Below are 16,767 nucleotides of genomic sequence, written 5' to 3'. Positions count from 1 at the left end.
TTACAACATGGAAACAGGCCCTTCGGCTCAACATGTCCATGTCGCCCAGTTTATACCACTAAGCTAGTCCCAATTGCCTGCACTTGGCCCATATCCCTCTATACCCATCTTACCCATGTAACTGTCCAAATGCTTTTTAAAAGACAAAATTGTACCCGCCTCTATTACTGCCTCTGGCAGCTTGTTCCAGACACTCACCATCCTTTGAGTGAAAAAATTGCCCCTCTGGACCCTTTTGTATCTCTCCCCTCTCACCTTAAATCTATGCCCCCTCGTTATAGACTCCCCTACCTTTGGGAAAAGATTTTGACTATCTACCTTATCTATGCCCCTCATTATTTTATAGACTTCTATAAGATCACCCCTAAACCTCCTACTCTCCAGGGAAAAAAGTCTCAGTCTATCCAACCTCTCCCTATAAGTCAAACCATCAAGTCCCGGTAGCATCCGAGTAAATCTTTTCTGCACTCTTTCTAGTTTAATAATATCCTTTCTATAATAGGGTGACCAGAACTGTACACAGTATTCCAAGTGTGGCCTTACTAATGTCTTGTACAACTTCAACAAGACATCCCAACTCCTGTATTCAATGTTCTGACCAATGAAACCAAGCATGCTGAATGCCTTCTTCACCACCCTATCCACCTGTGACTCCACTTTCAAGGAGCTATGAATCTGTACTCCCAGATCTCTTTGTTCTATAACTCTCCCCAACGCCCTACCATTAACAGAGTAGGTCCTGGCCCGATTCGATCTACCAAAATGCATCACCTCACAGTTGAGGAGAGTGGGAACATAGGTTCAACTGTAATGCTCTCCACAGTCAAATAGTCTGCCAAAACAAATTTCACTCAGATGTAGAACAGTAATTTGGGCGGGCACTTGAAGGTTGTCATTGCCTATGAAACTATACTCGCAGCAAGAAACGGTGCCTTTAAGCAAGCGAAAAAGAAAGTTGACAGAATAAAATCTGCGTAGACTGCTTAGATTACAAGCCATACAGGATCAACCTCACGTGTTGAGAAATTATTACATCTCACTATAAATGTTTGACAAGTGTGGAAATTCTGACAAACAAAAGCTTCCAGATCATTTGACAAACATCTAATCTTTATTAAATAGTATTGGGATTAAATTTTCACAATTACTTTACAATTTATGTTAGTTGCTTCAAAACAAATATATAGATCACCACAAAATTCAAGCACACCATGATAAGACTACTGTCCAATGCACATTTATGCATTATACTCCATGAGCAGGTTTACATGTAGAAGGGTCAGGAGTCATCAAATTCCTCCACAGCCTCAACCTAATGTACCTTTACAAACTTCTACAGACTCCCCCCAAATTTTAGGATTACATATTTTTGTAATGTTTACATTTGTTAAGTATTGTATTTAAATGTTAGCTTTTTTAAAAAAAAATTGAATTCTCAAAACTGTTCACAGATTTTATGACGTCACTGCAATTTTTGCTTCCGTGGTGCTTGTGGAGTAGTTGATGCATCTGACTTTCTTGGCATAACTACTTGTGCCAGGAGTAATACGGATCAAAGGGTTGAGGTGACTTACTTGGTCCTGGTTTCTTTGGGGTTGGGCGGGGAAAACAAATAAGAGGAAGTTCTTTATGGTCAGTGACTGGGTTGCAGCACTGGGGGAAGAGGCCATTTGTGCTGAGTGAGCCTCCAAGAATGGGCCCTAAACGGCTTGGTACGTCTCCAGTTCCAGGCAGAGCCCAAAGCAGAACGTAATTCTTGCAATTAGTAACCTGGATATTGTAATGCCCCCCAACACCCCCTCCACTCGCAAAAACACCCGTCAACCATTACCCTTTGCTTCTTGCCAATGAGCCAATTTTGGATCCAACTTGCCACGTTCCCTTGGATCCCATGGGCTTTTAGTTTTTTGATCAGTCTACCAATAGGGACCTTGTCAAAAGCCTTGATAAAATCCATGTACAGTACATCAAATGCGTTACCCTTATCGACCCTCCTCGTTACTGCCTCAAAAAATTCAGTCAAGTTAGTCAGACATGACTTTCCCTTAACAAATCCATGCTGACTCTCCTTGATTAACCAGTGCCTTTCTAAGTGACGATTTATGCTGTCCCTCAGAATCGATTCCAATAATTTGCCCAACACCGAGGTTAGGCTGACTGGCCTATAATTATGCAGTCTCTCTCTTTCTCCCTTTTTAAACAACGGCACAACGTTAGCAGTCCTCCAGCACCACACCTGTAGCCAGAGAGGATTGGAAAACGATGGTCAGAGCCTCTGCTATTTCCTCCCTTGCTTCTCTTAACAGCCTGGGATATATTTCATCCAGGTCTGGCGATTTAGCTACTTTCAAAGATGCTAAACCCTTTAATATCCCTCAAGAGTTTGGGGGGGGGGGGGGAATGGGGTGAAGAGGCAAAAGAGCTCATGCTGAAATCTGCAAATATTACAAGGTTCTGAAGGTAGCGGCATTGGTCATCGTAGGGAAGTAAAATTTGTCTTCTAACTGGTAGAAAAGGTATAAACAGGCGCTTGTGAAGGAGTTACACTGGCGATCCCTTTCATTATACCAGGCTCTGAATCAACCTGAAGCAAGTCCTCCCGCGAGCTCTCCATTTTGCTAAATTGGGCAGAAGGCTGATAGACCACGTCGGATCTTCAGGGAGGAACTGGCTTCCTGACCCCTGCCGCACCATTCAGCCCTACGACTCTGGAGTTTCTGCATTTTCCACGCTGTCTGCCTGGCCATTAAAGGCAGAGCCTTCAGCCACCTCAGCCCTATTCTCTAGAACCCCCTCCTCTAATCTGTCTGTCTCTCTTCACTCCTTCAAAAACTTCAAGACGTACCTTTGGATAAACATTTAATCACCTCTCCTAAATTTTCTACCATGGCTTGGCATCCATTCCTTCTCATTCTCCCTTGTAAAATGTCTTGGGATATTTCTCTACATGAAAAGTGCTACATAAAAATTGTAAGTTGTTGAGGTATGAGTTACACAAATTTTGGGTTAGCACTGTATATGCAGAATAGTGAAGTCACGAGCAAAAGCTCCCAAGCCAAATCACTGGCACCACTAATTCTAAACCATGTCTTATATTGTACACCACAAATACACTTTAAATCGACACAAGAAAAACATCTAGGGGCTCACTAGACTACGATGAATGCAATGAAGAGGCTGCTTGGCAGTGAACAGCAGTATGTGTGACATGGATGATACAAAAATTATTTGCACTTTGATCTATGAATGTGCAGTTCATGAAGGATGAGCTTCAGAAAAGACAGCAGTAGGGTATTTTGCAATCAGTAATTTAGAAACATGTCTACTTCAGTTATTGTAGAAACCCAGCTCAAGAAACTACAAAACATTTCCACAAACAACATTCCTTTTGGATACTTAAGATCTAAAAGTTTCAGCGCACACTAACAAGTAGCACTTTGTTCTAAATAGAGTGAACAACCACATGTAGCTTCACAATAAAGGGATAACATCAAACAGCACTGGTGTAAAATAAAACAGCAACAGCAGCTGCGAACACAACTTCTAATCCACCATCATACAATTTGCTGGTTCGATACAAAAACATGCTCTTGCCTCAATCATCAACACGTAGAGAACTATTAGAGCTGCAAGTAAGTACTTTGTAATTAATATAGAAATAATTTCACCTCATCTAATGGACCCTTTTCTGCACTATATTTACACTGTACATACCATATTCACAATGCACTTAACCTAGAATATTTGCAAACAAATGGACGCACGACCATGCACCATGTGACTAATTTGCATCATACAGTTGACTATCCCACAATAAAGAGCACAACCAACAGAGCAGAGCTTGAAGCCTCATCACAAGTATACACACCACCTTCAAGAAAATATATTTCATCACCTTTCCACACTTAGGTTAATTACAAAACATTACAATTCACATTACATTTGTCAATTTACAGATCTTGTAGACAATTTTTTTTAAAAAAATCACATTACTAAACATTCATGCAAGATTCCATTGCTTTAAAACAAAAACATTGGGAGAAGTGTGTGTGGGGCAGGTGGGGGCTTGGTATACAAGGAGAATTGAGAAGTAGCAGAGGCAGCTGAATGGATGCTCTCCATCTTAATGGCAAAAGAAGTCCACAAGCTCCTCACACTTGTTGGCGGTGAGAGTGGAGGGAGCAGGGGTTAACGAGACAGCTGATAGCGAAGAAAAGTAGCTAGGGGTTATCTTTGCTCACCAGGATGATCCTGGAGTAGTGGGCAGGATGGGAGAGTGTAGCGGTTTTGGTGGGGACAAGGGTATCAAAAGGTGGATGTGAGGGAGTGGCTGTGCAGAGCAACAGCTTAAGTATTGTGGCAAATAGAGGGCTAGACAGTTGGGATTTAGATAAAATACGACATAAAATGAAGAATGCAATTTTTTCCATTCCTTCTTTAAAAAGAAAAAGAGACATTTGGAGTCAATCTGCTTAGTTTCCAATAATGCAGCCATTTTACTTCACAAATGCTCGTGTTAATAAACAAATACTCAGTAATACATTCAAAGTAGACATACATTCAAAGTTTGGGAATCTAAGATACCCATTTCCAACAAAATATACAAATATAGGATGTTAGTAATTTTACTAATAAACCTGCTTCTACATTTCCATTGGGTGGACATACACTCACAAATATAAGAACCAATCCATTGCTTAAATCAAAGAATTCCATTAAGTTGCTGGTACTACGTTTCAACAGACTGTAATGGTTCTTAGTATTCTTAAAACTAACATTCTGGTGCATTTTATGTATTCTCCCTTTTCCCAAATGTTCTTCTCTCTTTTATGTACTGAGTCTTGCTCAGGTATAATTCTACAGGTGAAGGCAGCCCTCCGAACCTTCATAGGGGGAAATTTGACAGTGGTTGGAAGAATTAGGCTCCCTGAACTGCCTCTGTGCTGTCAAATTGCTTTTCTAACATCCACTGGGAAGACTGAAGTTATCACTTCAGTTCCTTGGCACCAATTCCATTCCCTTCTCTTCCCCAGCTACTTGCTCAATTTGAACCAGACATTCATAACTTTGTCATCCTTTTTGACCATGAGGGATCACTAGATAGTAATAAGGCATTGGCTACACTGGCAGATTTTCTCCTCCGTCTCTGGGGTGCTGATTTCAAACATAGCCTCTCAACTGCTTGAGATCAGCTAATTCAGCTAAAGGAAACTGAACCTACCCCAAACTCTTCACTATTCCTCTACCTTCCTGCTGCCGTTCCAGGCTTGACTCCCTCTGTGCTTCTCAGCATTCTCTGAAGGCCCAGAGGCACTCATCGCTGCCTCCTTACGAGCAACACCAATTGCCCCATCCTCCTCTGCCAGCCTTCCCACCCAGCACGCCAGATGGGAACTAATCTTGCCAACCTCATTTCCATCCTGCTCACCCCTCCCGCCACTGACCCCACAAACTCTGCCAGTGGATCAACAATCACCGCTCCTCACCGGATCTCCCTCCAGAATGTCCATTCACTTGCAAACAAGTCCCTTGACATCCATGATCTTATTGTGGATCAATGCATTGACATCAAGGCTTTGACGGAAACTTAGCTCACGGGTGATGACACCTTGCCTCTTAATGAAGCCTCCCCGTCTGGCTATACCTTCCATCACCTGCTCCAACCAGACTGTCGCAATGGTGACGTGGCTCACATCTCTAAATCTCACCTTGGTATGTCTCCCTACTCCTATGGCACCATCTCCTCCTTTAACCAACTCATCTTGTTCCACCCCTCTCGTATCTCTTAAAATCCTCGTTCTCTGCCACCCACCCAAAATCCCTTGCCAAGTTTCTCATCGAGATATCCTCACTAAGTCTCTGCACTAAGCCACTTCACGTTCTCAGTGATTTCAACCTCCATTTCAATTCACCTTGCCCTCTCCCACTAGAGTTCACTGCCTTCCTGTCTTCCCCTACCCTTTCGCTCCATATAACCTCTCCTATCCATATTCAAGGCCACTCCTCGACCTAGTTATCCCATGTGGCCTCTATTCTCATTGGCTCAATCAGAGAAAAGGACACCTCCGATCACATCCTTGTATCCTCACATCTCCCCTCCAAACCCAATTCCTTTTGCATCTCCTGGAAAAACTCTGCCCCACCACTTACAACAGTGCTTTCAAACTCCCATCTGTCTAGTCTTTGGACCCCCATGCACCACAATACTTTTGCAGCTATCAATCTGCTCAATCAGACCTCCTTTGATGCCCTCGTCCCCAGTCAAACCCTTACGCTCTCCCACCCTAGTCGTCCCCCTTCAAGTACAAGGGGCGCAGACCTGAACGTACATGATGCACAACTGGTTTAGCCATTCAATGCCAGATCTGGCTGTACCACAATATATTTGATATACATTAATGACTTGGACTTGGGTGTACAGGGCACAATTTCAAAATTTGCAGACGACAAAAAACTTGGAAGGGTAGTAAACAGTGAGGAGGATAGTAATTGACTTCAAGAGGACATAGACAGGCTGGTGAAATGGGCGGACACATAGCAGATGAAATTTAACGCAGAGAAGTGATAAATTGTGTCCGGAAGAACGAGGAGAGGCACTATAAACTAAACGGTACAATTCTAAAGGGGGTGCAGGATCAGAGAGACCTGGGGGTATATGTGCACAAATCTCTGAATGTGGCAGGACAGGTTGAGAAAGCGGTTAAAAAAGCTTACGGGATCCTGGGCTTTATAAATAGATGCATAGAGTAGTTGTTATGTTGAACCTTTATAAAACACAGATTCGACCATAACTGGTGTTTGTGTCCAATTCTGGGCACCGCACTTTAGGAAGGGTGTGAAGGCCTTACAGAGGTGCAGAAAAGATTTACTAGAATAGTTCCAGGGATGAGGGACTTCAGTTACGTGGATAGACTTGAGAAGCTGGCATTGTTTTCCTTACAGCAGAGAAGGTTGAGAGGAGATTTGATAGAAGTGTTCAAAATCATGAAGGGTTTAGATAAAGTAAAGAAAGAGAAAACGTTCCCAATGGCGGAAGGGTCGAGAAAGAGGACACAGATCTAAAGTGATTGGCAAAAGAACCAAAGATGACATGATGAAAAACTTTTTTACACAGCGAGTAGTTATGATCTGGAATACACTGCCTGAAAGGATTGTGGAAGCAGATTCAATCGTAGCTTTCAAAAAGGAACTGGATAAATACTTGAAGGGAAAAATTTGCAGGCTTACAGCGAAAGAGCAGGGGAATGGGACTAACTGGATTGCTCTTACAAAGAGCCAGCACGGGCTCGATAGGCCGAATGGCCTCCTTCCATGCTGTAACCATTCTATGAAAACTGTTCAATATGTCAAGGTTATCCTGGAATGCAAAGGCAACCCCCAGCTTCTTCTCTCAAACTACCAACCGCCTCCTTAAACCCCTCTCCCCTGCCCACTCCATCCTCACCTCCAACACATGCGAGGAGCTAGTTGACGTCTTTTCACTAACATTACCATTCGTTCAGCTGCCTCTGCCGCATCATTCCCATCACCTTGTCCACCAAGCCAAGTTTCCCCCAGGTCCCCCCCTGCCTTAGCATGAACTTGCATCTTTCTCTTGTTTCTTTCCCATCTCTTCTCATGCCCTCTCTGAACTCATCTTGTCCATGAAATTCACCTCCTGCTCGACCCTAGTCTCATTAAACTGCTGACTACCCAGCTGCCCTTACTTGCCCCCATATTAGCCGATATTGTGAACAGTTCCCTCCTCACAGTTCTTCCCCACCCCACTTTTCCAAATCTGCCATCATCTCTTCCCTCCTCATAAAACCCACCCTTGACTTTTATGTCCTTGCAACTACCGCCCCAGCTACAACTTCCTTTTGCTCTCCAAAGTCCCTGGAACATGTTGTCGCCTCCCAAATCCGTGCTTACTTTTCCCACAACTTCACGTTTGAACCTCTCCAATCAGGTTGCCGTCCCGGTACAGCATTGAAACAGCCCCAATCAAAAGTCACAAATGACATCCTTTATGACCCTGATGCACTATCCCTCCTCATCTTTCTCAAACCCCTTTGCAACCTTTGACATGGTTGACCACGTCATTCTCCTCCAATGCCTCTCCTCCACTTTCAAGCTGAATGGTACTACCCTCACTTAGTCCCAACTCTTACCTATCCAGTCGCAGCCAGATAATCTTCTGCAAGGGCTGCTCTTCCCATCCCCGCACATTACCTTCAGAATCCACCCCTAGGATCGATCTGTAACCTCATCCTATTTCTCATCTACATGCTGCTTTTCGGCGACCTCATCTGGTTCCACACATACGCTGACAGCACCCAGCTCAAACCTCACCACCACCACCTCTCCTGACCCCTTCACAACCTCTGCATTGTCAGACTGCTTGTCCAACATCCAGTCACAAACTCCATTCCCTCGTCACCCATTCCATCCCTCTCCCTGGCCACTGTCTGAGGCTGAACAAGACTGTTTGCAACCTCGATGTACTATTTGACCCTGAGCTGAGTTTCCAACCCCATATGCTCTCCATCACAAAGACCACCCACATCCACTTCTGCAACATCGCCCTCCTCTGCCCCAACTTATCCGCTGTTGAAATCCTCATCTACGCCTTTGTTACCTCCAGACTCGACTGGAGACTCCAGTCACAACCAACACGCTTGTAAGTTTAGGGACCAACTACCATCTGTTGAAAATAACCTGCCATGTTGCTGCAAGCCTGCAACTATCATTAATAATTAAAATGTAATTTAAATGAAGTATTGCACCCTAAAGGGATCAGTTTTCAACGAAGTACACCAGATACACAAAGTAAGTAAACCAGTTCTCTCTCTCTTCCCCAAAAACAAGAACGGTAATGAATTCAAAAACATGCAAACAAATAGTGCCTGTAGCACATCTGCTGTGCTGGGCTTTAACTACAACAACATTAAAATCCATCACAAGCCCCGTCCGCCAATTCACGTCCACACACCTCTCCTCACTGACTGTCGTCCTCAACTAGCAAATCGCAAGGCTCGTTTATAACTTGCCCTAAAACATCAAACGCTGACCGGCCAACACATTTGTGAAGAATTAAACAGAGAAGTTGAAACGCAATAAAATGTTAGTCGCGGGACCCCCGCCCGCCCGCCGAGGGGGCTGACCCCGGGACTCACGGTGGGCGCTGAGGGAACTTTAAAACGTACCCACCCACCCACTTCCCTCCCTCCCCCGGGGGCCCGCTGAAGAAGGCGGCCCCCAGCGGCTGTCCCCCACCCCACCCCCGGCCTTGCCCGGCCCCGCCCGGCCCGGCCCCGCCCGGCCCGGTCCCGCACTCACTCCTCAGGAGCGGAGACGTCTCCTTCTTGACGTACTTCCCCTGCACCTCAGGCGGTTTGGACGCTTCGTTTTTACTTTTCTTCCTCGATAACATCGCTTTAAAGAAGCCGTGCTCGCTCCCCGCCCCCTAACATGGCCGTGCCCGCTTCCCGCCGGCCCCTCTCGCTCGTCGCCCAGCCCGAGAGTCGCGGCCCCGGCCGCACCGCCGCTTTAAACACAAACTTTCAACCAGGCTCGGCCCGCGGAATGCTGGGAAACCGGGGGGGGGGGGGGGAGGGGGCCGCCGCCACCTGACATGCGCGGTGCGCGCCGATGTTTACATGCTGCAGCCAATCAGCGGCGCGCACTGCACTCTGAGCCGCCAGTGTGACAGTGGTCCCCAATGGAGGGCACTCCCAGGTAGGGAGCCCTCCCCTGCACCATTGGGGATCTGGGGTGGAGACTGTTGCATGGATCAGCCCCGACAAACAGGCGATTTCACGGGCTCCCAGCCCGCCTGTAATTTCTGCGGCTTGGACCAGTCCGTGTTCCACGTTTACACGGGGAGGGGGGGGGGGGGAGAGGTTGCAGCCTCTGTTTCGTTATTTGAGGGGGCTGCTCCTCAAGTTCTGGCTGCACTAAAGTCCAACGCTCCTGATCTTTGGCCACATGGTGGGGGGAGGGGGGAGGGGGGAGCGGCAAGTTGGAGGACCTCCTCCTGGGTCTTTTTTTTATTCGTTCATGGGATGTGGGCGTCGCTGGCGAGGCCAGCATTTATTGCCCATCCCTAATTGCCCTTGAGAAGGTGGTGGTGAGCCACCTTCTTGAACCGCTGCAGTCCGTGTGGTGAAGGTTCTCCCACAGTGCTGTTAGGGAGGGAGTTCCAGGATTTTGACCCAGCGACGATGAAGGAACAGCGATATATTTCCAAGTCGGGATGGTGTGTGACTTGGAGGGGAACGTGCAGGTGGTGTTGTTCCCATGTGCCTGCTGCTCTTGTCCTTCTAGGTGGTAGAGGTCGCGGGTTTGGGAGGTGCTGTCGAAGAAGCCTTGGCGAGTTGCTGCAGTGCATCCTGTGGATGGTACACACTGCAGCCACAGTGCGCCGGTGGTGAAGGGAGTGAATGTTGAGGGTGGTGGATGGGGTGCCAATCAAGCGGGCTGCTTTATCTTGGATGGTGTCGAGCTTCTTGAGTGTTGTTGGAGCTGCACTCATCCAAGCAAGTGGAGAGTATTCCATCACACTCCTGACTTGTGCTTTGTAGATGGTGGAAAGGCTTTGGGGAGTCAGGAGGTGAGTCACTCACCTTAGAATACCCAGCCTCTGACCTGCTCTTGTAGCCACAGTATTTATATGGCTGGTCCAGTTAAGTTTCTGGTCAATGGTGACCCCCAGGATGTTGATGGTGGGGGATTCGGCGATGGTAATGCCGTTGAATGTCAAGGGGAGGTGCTTAGACTCTCTCTTGTTGGAGATGGTCATTGCCTGGCACTTGTCTGGCGCAAATGTTACTTGCCACTTATGAGCCCAAGCCTGCATGTTGTCCAGGTCTTGCTGCATGCGGGCTTGGACTGCTTCATTATCTGAGGGGTTGCGAATGGAACTGAATACTGTGCAATCATCAGCGAACATCCCCATTTCTGACCTTATGATGGAGGGAAGGTCATTGATGAAGCAGCTGAAGATGGTTGGGCCTAGGACACTGCCTTGAGGAACTCCTGCAGCAATGTCCTGGGGCTGAGATGATTGGCCTCCAACAACCACTACCATCTTCCTTTGCGCTAGGTATGACTCCAGCCACTGGAGAGTTTTCCCCCTGATTCCCATTGACTTCAATTTTATTAGGGCTCCTTGGTGCCACACTTGGTCAAATGCTGCCTTGATGTCAAGGGCAGTCACTCTCACCTCACCTCTGGAATTCAGCTCTTTTGTCCATGTTTGGACCAAGGCTGTAATGAGGTCTGGAGCCGAGTGGTCCTGGCAGAACCCAAACTGAGCATCGGTAAGCAGGTTATTGGTGAGTAAGTGCTGCTTGATAGCACTGTCGACGACACCTTCCATCACTTTGCTGATGATTGAGAGTAGAATGATGGGGCGGTAATTGACCGGATTGGATTTGTCCTGCTTTTTGTGGACAGGACATACCTGGGCAATTTTCCACACTGTCGGGTAGATGCCAGTGTTGTAGCTGTACTGGAACAGCTTGGCTAGAGGCGCAGCCAGTTCTTGAGCACAAGACTTCAGCACTACAGCTGGGATGTTGTCGGGGCCCATAACCTTTGCTGTATCCAGTGCACTCAGCCGTTTCTTGATATCACGTGGAGTGAATCGAATTGGCTGAAGACTGGCTTCTGTGATGGTGGGGATATCGGGAGGAAGCCGAGATGGATCATCCACTCGGCACTTCTGGCTGAAGATGGTTGCAAACGCTTCAGCCTTGTCTTTTGCACTCACGTGCTGGACTCCGCCATCATTGAGGATGGGGATGTTTACAGAGCCTCCTCCTCCCGTTAGTTGTTTAATTGTCCACCACCATTCACGACTGGATGTGGCAGGACTGCAGAGCTTTGATCTGATCCGTTGGTTGTGGAATCGCTTTGCTCTGTCTATAGCATGTTGCTTCCGCCGTTTAGCACGTATGTAGTCCTCAGTTGTAGCTTCACCAGGTTGGCACCTCATTTTTAGGTACGCCTGGTGCTGCTCTTCTACACTCCTCATTGAACCTGGGTTGATCTCCTGGCTTGTTGGTAATGATAGAGTGAGGAATATGCCGGGCCATGAGGTTACAGATTGTGCTGGAATACAAATCTGCTGCTGATGGCCCACAGCGCCTCATGGATGCCCAGTTTTGAGCTCTAGATCTGTTCTGAATCTATCCTATTTAGCATGGTGGTAGTGCCACACAACACGTTGGATGGTGTCCTCAGTGCGAAGACAGGACTTTGTCTCCACAAGGACTGTGCGGTGGTCACTCCTACCAATACTGTTATGGACAGATGCATTTGCGACAGGTAGATTGGTGAGGGCAAGTATGTTTTTCCCTCGTGTTGGTTCGCTCACCACCTGCCGCAGGTCCAGTCTGGCAGCTATATCCTTCAGGACTCGGCCAGCTCGGTCACTAGTGGTGCTACCGAGCCACTCTTGGTGATGGACATTGAAGTCCCCCACCCAGAGTACGTTTTGTGCCCTTGCTACCCTCAGTACTTCCTCCAAGTGGTGCTCAACATGGAGGAGGACTGATTCATCAGCTGAGGGAGGACGGTAGGTGGTAATCAGCAGGAGGTCTCCTTGCCCATGTTTGACCTGATGCCATGAGATTTCATGGGGTCCAGAGTCAATGTTGAGGACTCCCAGGGCCGCTCCCTCCTGACTGTATATCACTGCACCGCCACCTCTGGTGGGTCTGTCCTGGCTTGGTTTGCCGTTGTCGTGTCCGGTGCCTAGTGGTCCGTCCGGTTTTATTCTTATTATGACTTTTCGTAGCGAGATTTTACAACTGAGTGGCTTGCTTAGGCCATTTCAGAGGGCAATTAAGAATCAACCACATTGCTGTGGGTCTGGAGTCACATATAGGCCAGACCGGGTAAGGACGGCAGGTTTCCTTCCCTAAAGGACATTAGTGAACCAGATGGGTTTTTACGACAATCTGGTAGTTTCATGGCCACCATGACTGATACTAGTATTTTAATTCCAGATTTTTATTTAATTAATTGAATTTTTTTCTAATTAATTAATAGAATTTAAATTCGCCAGCTGCCGTGGCGGGATTTGAACTCATGATTCTGGCTTTTAGTCCAGGCCTCTGGATTACTAGTCCAGTAACATAACCACTATGCTACCATACCCTGGTCTGCACCTGGGCCTGGCCAAGGTGGCCATCTACAGGTCCAGGTTGGATGCGACCCGTGGGGATGGTCAGTCTGGATGCCTGCCTCTCTTCTGTGGTCTTGTCCTCATCCGGGTGGCCTTGAAGAGGAAGCACGCGTTCCACCGGTACGCTTGATGCTTTCAGCAGGGACCAGAGTGCATAGTGGATAATAGTAATAACATTATTATTTAAGTTTAAAAGTTTCCTTTGGTTTTGTGGTTAAGTTCTTTATTAGTTGTACCCCTTTAAAAAGGGGGCACTTTTGTTTGGTTTTCAGTTGGTGACACTGGGTCAATTTATGGGTTATTTTGGAAAAGGAAACACCATTCCTGGCAATGCAAAGCTGCCATTACATTACCTCAGTTACATACCCCTCCATCACGCAGATCTCCCAACTGCAGGCATAAAACTCCCATGCAGGCATACCCTGCCATACGTTATCCTATTCACCAATCCTCCCAGTAACACCTAATTACTGCAACACACTGCTGCTTACTGTTACTTTTTCACAGAACCAGTTACACACGCAGTTACACAAGCGGCCTATTACAATTAAAGGACAAATACTTGTGTTTGGGCCACAAGGCTTTTATTATAATGATACTAGCCAATGGCATTTTTCTTGGTGACTGACTTTTTATAAGAACAGGAGTGTTATGGCAAATCATGTTGTCATGATTTATCAGCAATGGAAGCAGACCTGGGAAGAGATCAGGTACCAGCGTCTAGGAGCACTGAAAAGAGGGGTTCTGCCATCTGCAATCACTAGGACAGCAATCCTAGGATCTAGGAAGACCGTCTAGGAGATAGTGAGCACTGGGATGGGGAACGTAAGGACTGGGGAGGAAGGTAAAGCATGTTGGGAGAACCAGACTGGCAGTATTGTGGGGTGGGGTTGTTGCCAGCATCTTGCAGTTGGGAAGAGCATAGGGGAATGGGGCCTTAACTCCCCTTGGTCCCTTAGGTACGATCCACCAACCATGTTACTTCCAGTCAAGATCCTCCCCCAACACATCTGTAACTCCATTTGGGGAGTTTCGCAACCTTTCTCCATTGTTTTCCCCATGGCCAGCCAGTTCCCACCTTAATGCACTATTAGTGTTTGCTGACTTATATAGTCTTTAACAAACATACATTTCCATAAATGAAGAAGTCATAAAATGCTTAAAAGCTCATTTACAGTTTCTAAATTTGTGTACAAAAATTACATTTAAACTAGATGGGGTCACAGGGCCAAAGTGATTTTTTTTCATGTGGGAAGCGGGCAGTGGAGACATGCAATTTTAATGAACCTGAACGATGTACAGTAAAACTGGGTTTAATCATAAAAAATATCAGTCTCAAGCGTTGGAGTGTCATGAACTGAGTGCCACATCATTGTAATTCACATCTTATACTTAGCAGCTTTCAATTTCATTACATTTCTCAGTTTACTAAAATCATTAGACTCGAGTGACTTATACCTGAGACTTTTGCATCTTGGCTTCTTATCTAGGTGCATTTTGTTACTTTATGTAAATATTATATATTAAATATTAAAAAATGGATGTATATTCTGGAGGTTCAAATTTAATCATTGAAAATAATTTTTAACGGTATTGCTCATATATATAACATCTATACCAATAAGTCTGCTTCACCTAAAATATGCTCACAAAATGGTTAGCACGTAACTTACCAGAGCTGGCACATTTCTTACGCCTTTGCAAGGTGTGGGCACATCTTCCAAAAGACAATTTGAGACATGTTTTGTTCAGTCTCACATAAACAGGTGACTCAGAGTGATTTGCCTTGATTTTCCCTTCCTCGATTTGAAAAAACACAACTGCCTTGAAATTAGATCATGGGATACTAGTGTATGGACTCTTCGATATGTTGAAATTCTGATCGTGCCTTTTTTGGCAGAAATCTATTTAAAATGCGTAAACAACTCACTAAAATTGTGTGAGAGAGGAATTTCTTGTCAAACTAGTTAAGCATTCTTATGATAGTATTCCACAACATAACTTCAGGACCCTGGTTTCTACTAATTGTTTACTTCTGATGGTATGAATGAGGTTGAGAATTTGAGATGGAAAAATCTGGCCACAAATCCATACTTTTACTACTTCATTGTGCAATACTTCTCTTTTTTTTAGTTCTTTCCTTTTTGATTTCCTTTCTCTTGTTTTGTTGCATTGTCTATTTCTCTATATCTGCTTGATACTCAATGTTTTTTTATTTGATTGTTACACTAGCATTGACATGTACAATGTTCAGCTCATATGCCAAATCATTTCTCCACAGCCCATTAAAGCATTCAAAAATGTATGAAATACACTATCAACCTGACCAATTCCACAGTAAATTGCATTAGGCTTGGTGGCTCCTAACAAAAAAATATAAAAATCATGGCCATCAATAGGGTGAACTTTTCACCAGTTGGATGAGTCATTGATAAATACCCAAGAAGCCCCATCTTAATGTCTCACCTGGAATGAGGAAGCTTTTTCTGGAGGCAAATATCAATTTTTTGTAGTAGATTGCTGACAAGTTGATATTCCCCCATCTTAAAAAAAATGGCACAAAAAATTAGACGAGACACCCACTGTGGTAGTAATAGAAAAAGTTTACCTTAAAACTAAAAATCTTTGCCTTTAAGTGCACATAATTTCATAGTGTACAAATTCATGGGTTAACAAAAAAATCAAGAATGAAAATCAAGCACAATCTCCTCTAGTATGAACAACAGTATAATTGGTGCAAGTGAAATAGAGGAACTGGATGGTGCACTGAATTAGCCCCCATCATTCACCTCTGGGATCCAACCCAACTTGAGGGGATGAAAGTCTCCCTGTCTACTGCAGCTGAAGCTCTCCTTAAATTCAATTGAAACAAGCTAATGGTCCCAAAATCATAACTGGCACTTATTATAGGCCTCCAGATCAAGGGCCAATTGTGTTGAGACATTTTGGGCACACATTACTAAAGTATTTGAGTTGGGATTTGTTTGTAGAGGCCAATAAGGTTTGTCCTGTCTGCTGGCTGGAAAATCCTTGTATCAAATGTTTGTGCAGTCTCAATGCAATTCCTAATGGACATTGCCCAACAGCACTAAACTGGCACTAAATAGCAATGCCATTCAGACAGAGAAATGGAAAAAATGGCAAAATGGAGGAGTAGGGGTGCTTTTTTAAAGTTGAGGCAGAATAGCTGTGCTGTACCTGACTTGGGAGTGTTTGATGCTAAACTTGAAATTGAAAGTGTTCCATTCCCCAGCATTAACATCATTCACTTGATGAGCAAAAAATGCAACAGAAATAATGAGGAAAATAACTACACTCTCAGAGCAGTTAACAGAACAAGTGTGCATAGACACAAGATTTTTGAATATTACTAGTTGATCTCCTGTGGCATAGCACAGATGGCGTCAAGACCAAGTATCATATGATACAGCACAGAGGCTATTCAGCCCATTGAGACTGTGCCAGCTCTTTGGTAGAGATATCCAATTAGACTCATCTGCTGCTCTTTTCCCAAAGCCCTGTAAATGTTTACCCTTCAAGTATTTATCCAAGTCCCCTTTGACTTGATACTATTGAATCTGCTTTCACCACCCTTT

At 45.3% G+C, this 16,767-nt stretch overlaps 1 protein-coding gene across 1 annotated transcript in view; it reads right to left on the bottom strand.

The window, feature by feature from the left end:
* sav1 (salvador family WW domain containing protein 1) overlaps positions 1–9,564 on the bottom strand; it is a 31,671-nt gene extending 22,107 nt beyond the window's left edge. Inside the window, exon 1 of the mRNA XM_067991641.1 lies at positions 9,319–9,564. Coding sequence (XP_067847742.1) covers positions 9,319–9,412 — 94 coding nt within the window. The 5' untranslated portion in view covers positions 9,413–9,564. The remainder of the gene's footprint in view (positions 1–9,318) is intronic.
* Positions 9,565–16,767: the final 7,203 nt, after the last annotated feature.

Source organism: Heptranchias perlo, chromosome 10 (assembly GCF_035084215.1).
Source record: "Heptranchias perlo isolate sHepPer1 chromosome 10, sHepPer1.hap1, whole genome shotgun sequence".
NCBI lineage: Eukaryota > Metazoa > Chordata > Chondrichthyes > Hexanchiformes > Hexanchidae > Heptranchias > Heptranchias perlo.
The sequence above is the reverse complement of the archived record's forward strand: the minus strand, read 5'-3'. Positions and strand labels throughout refer to the sequence as shown.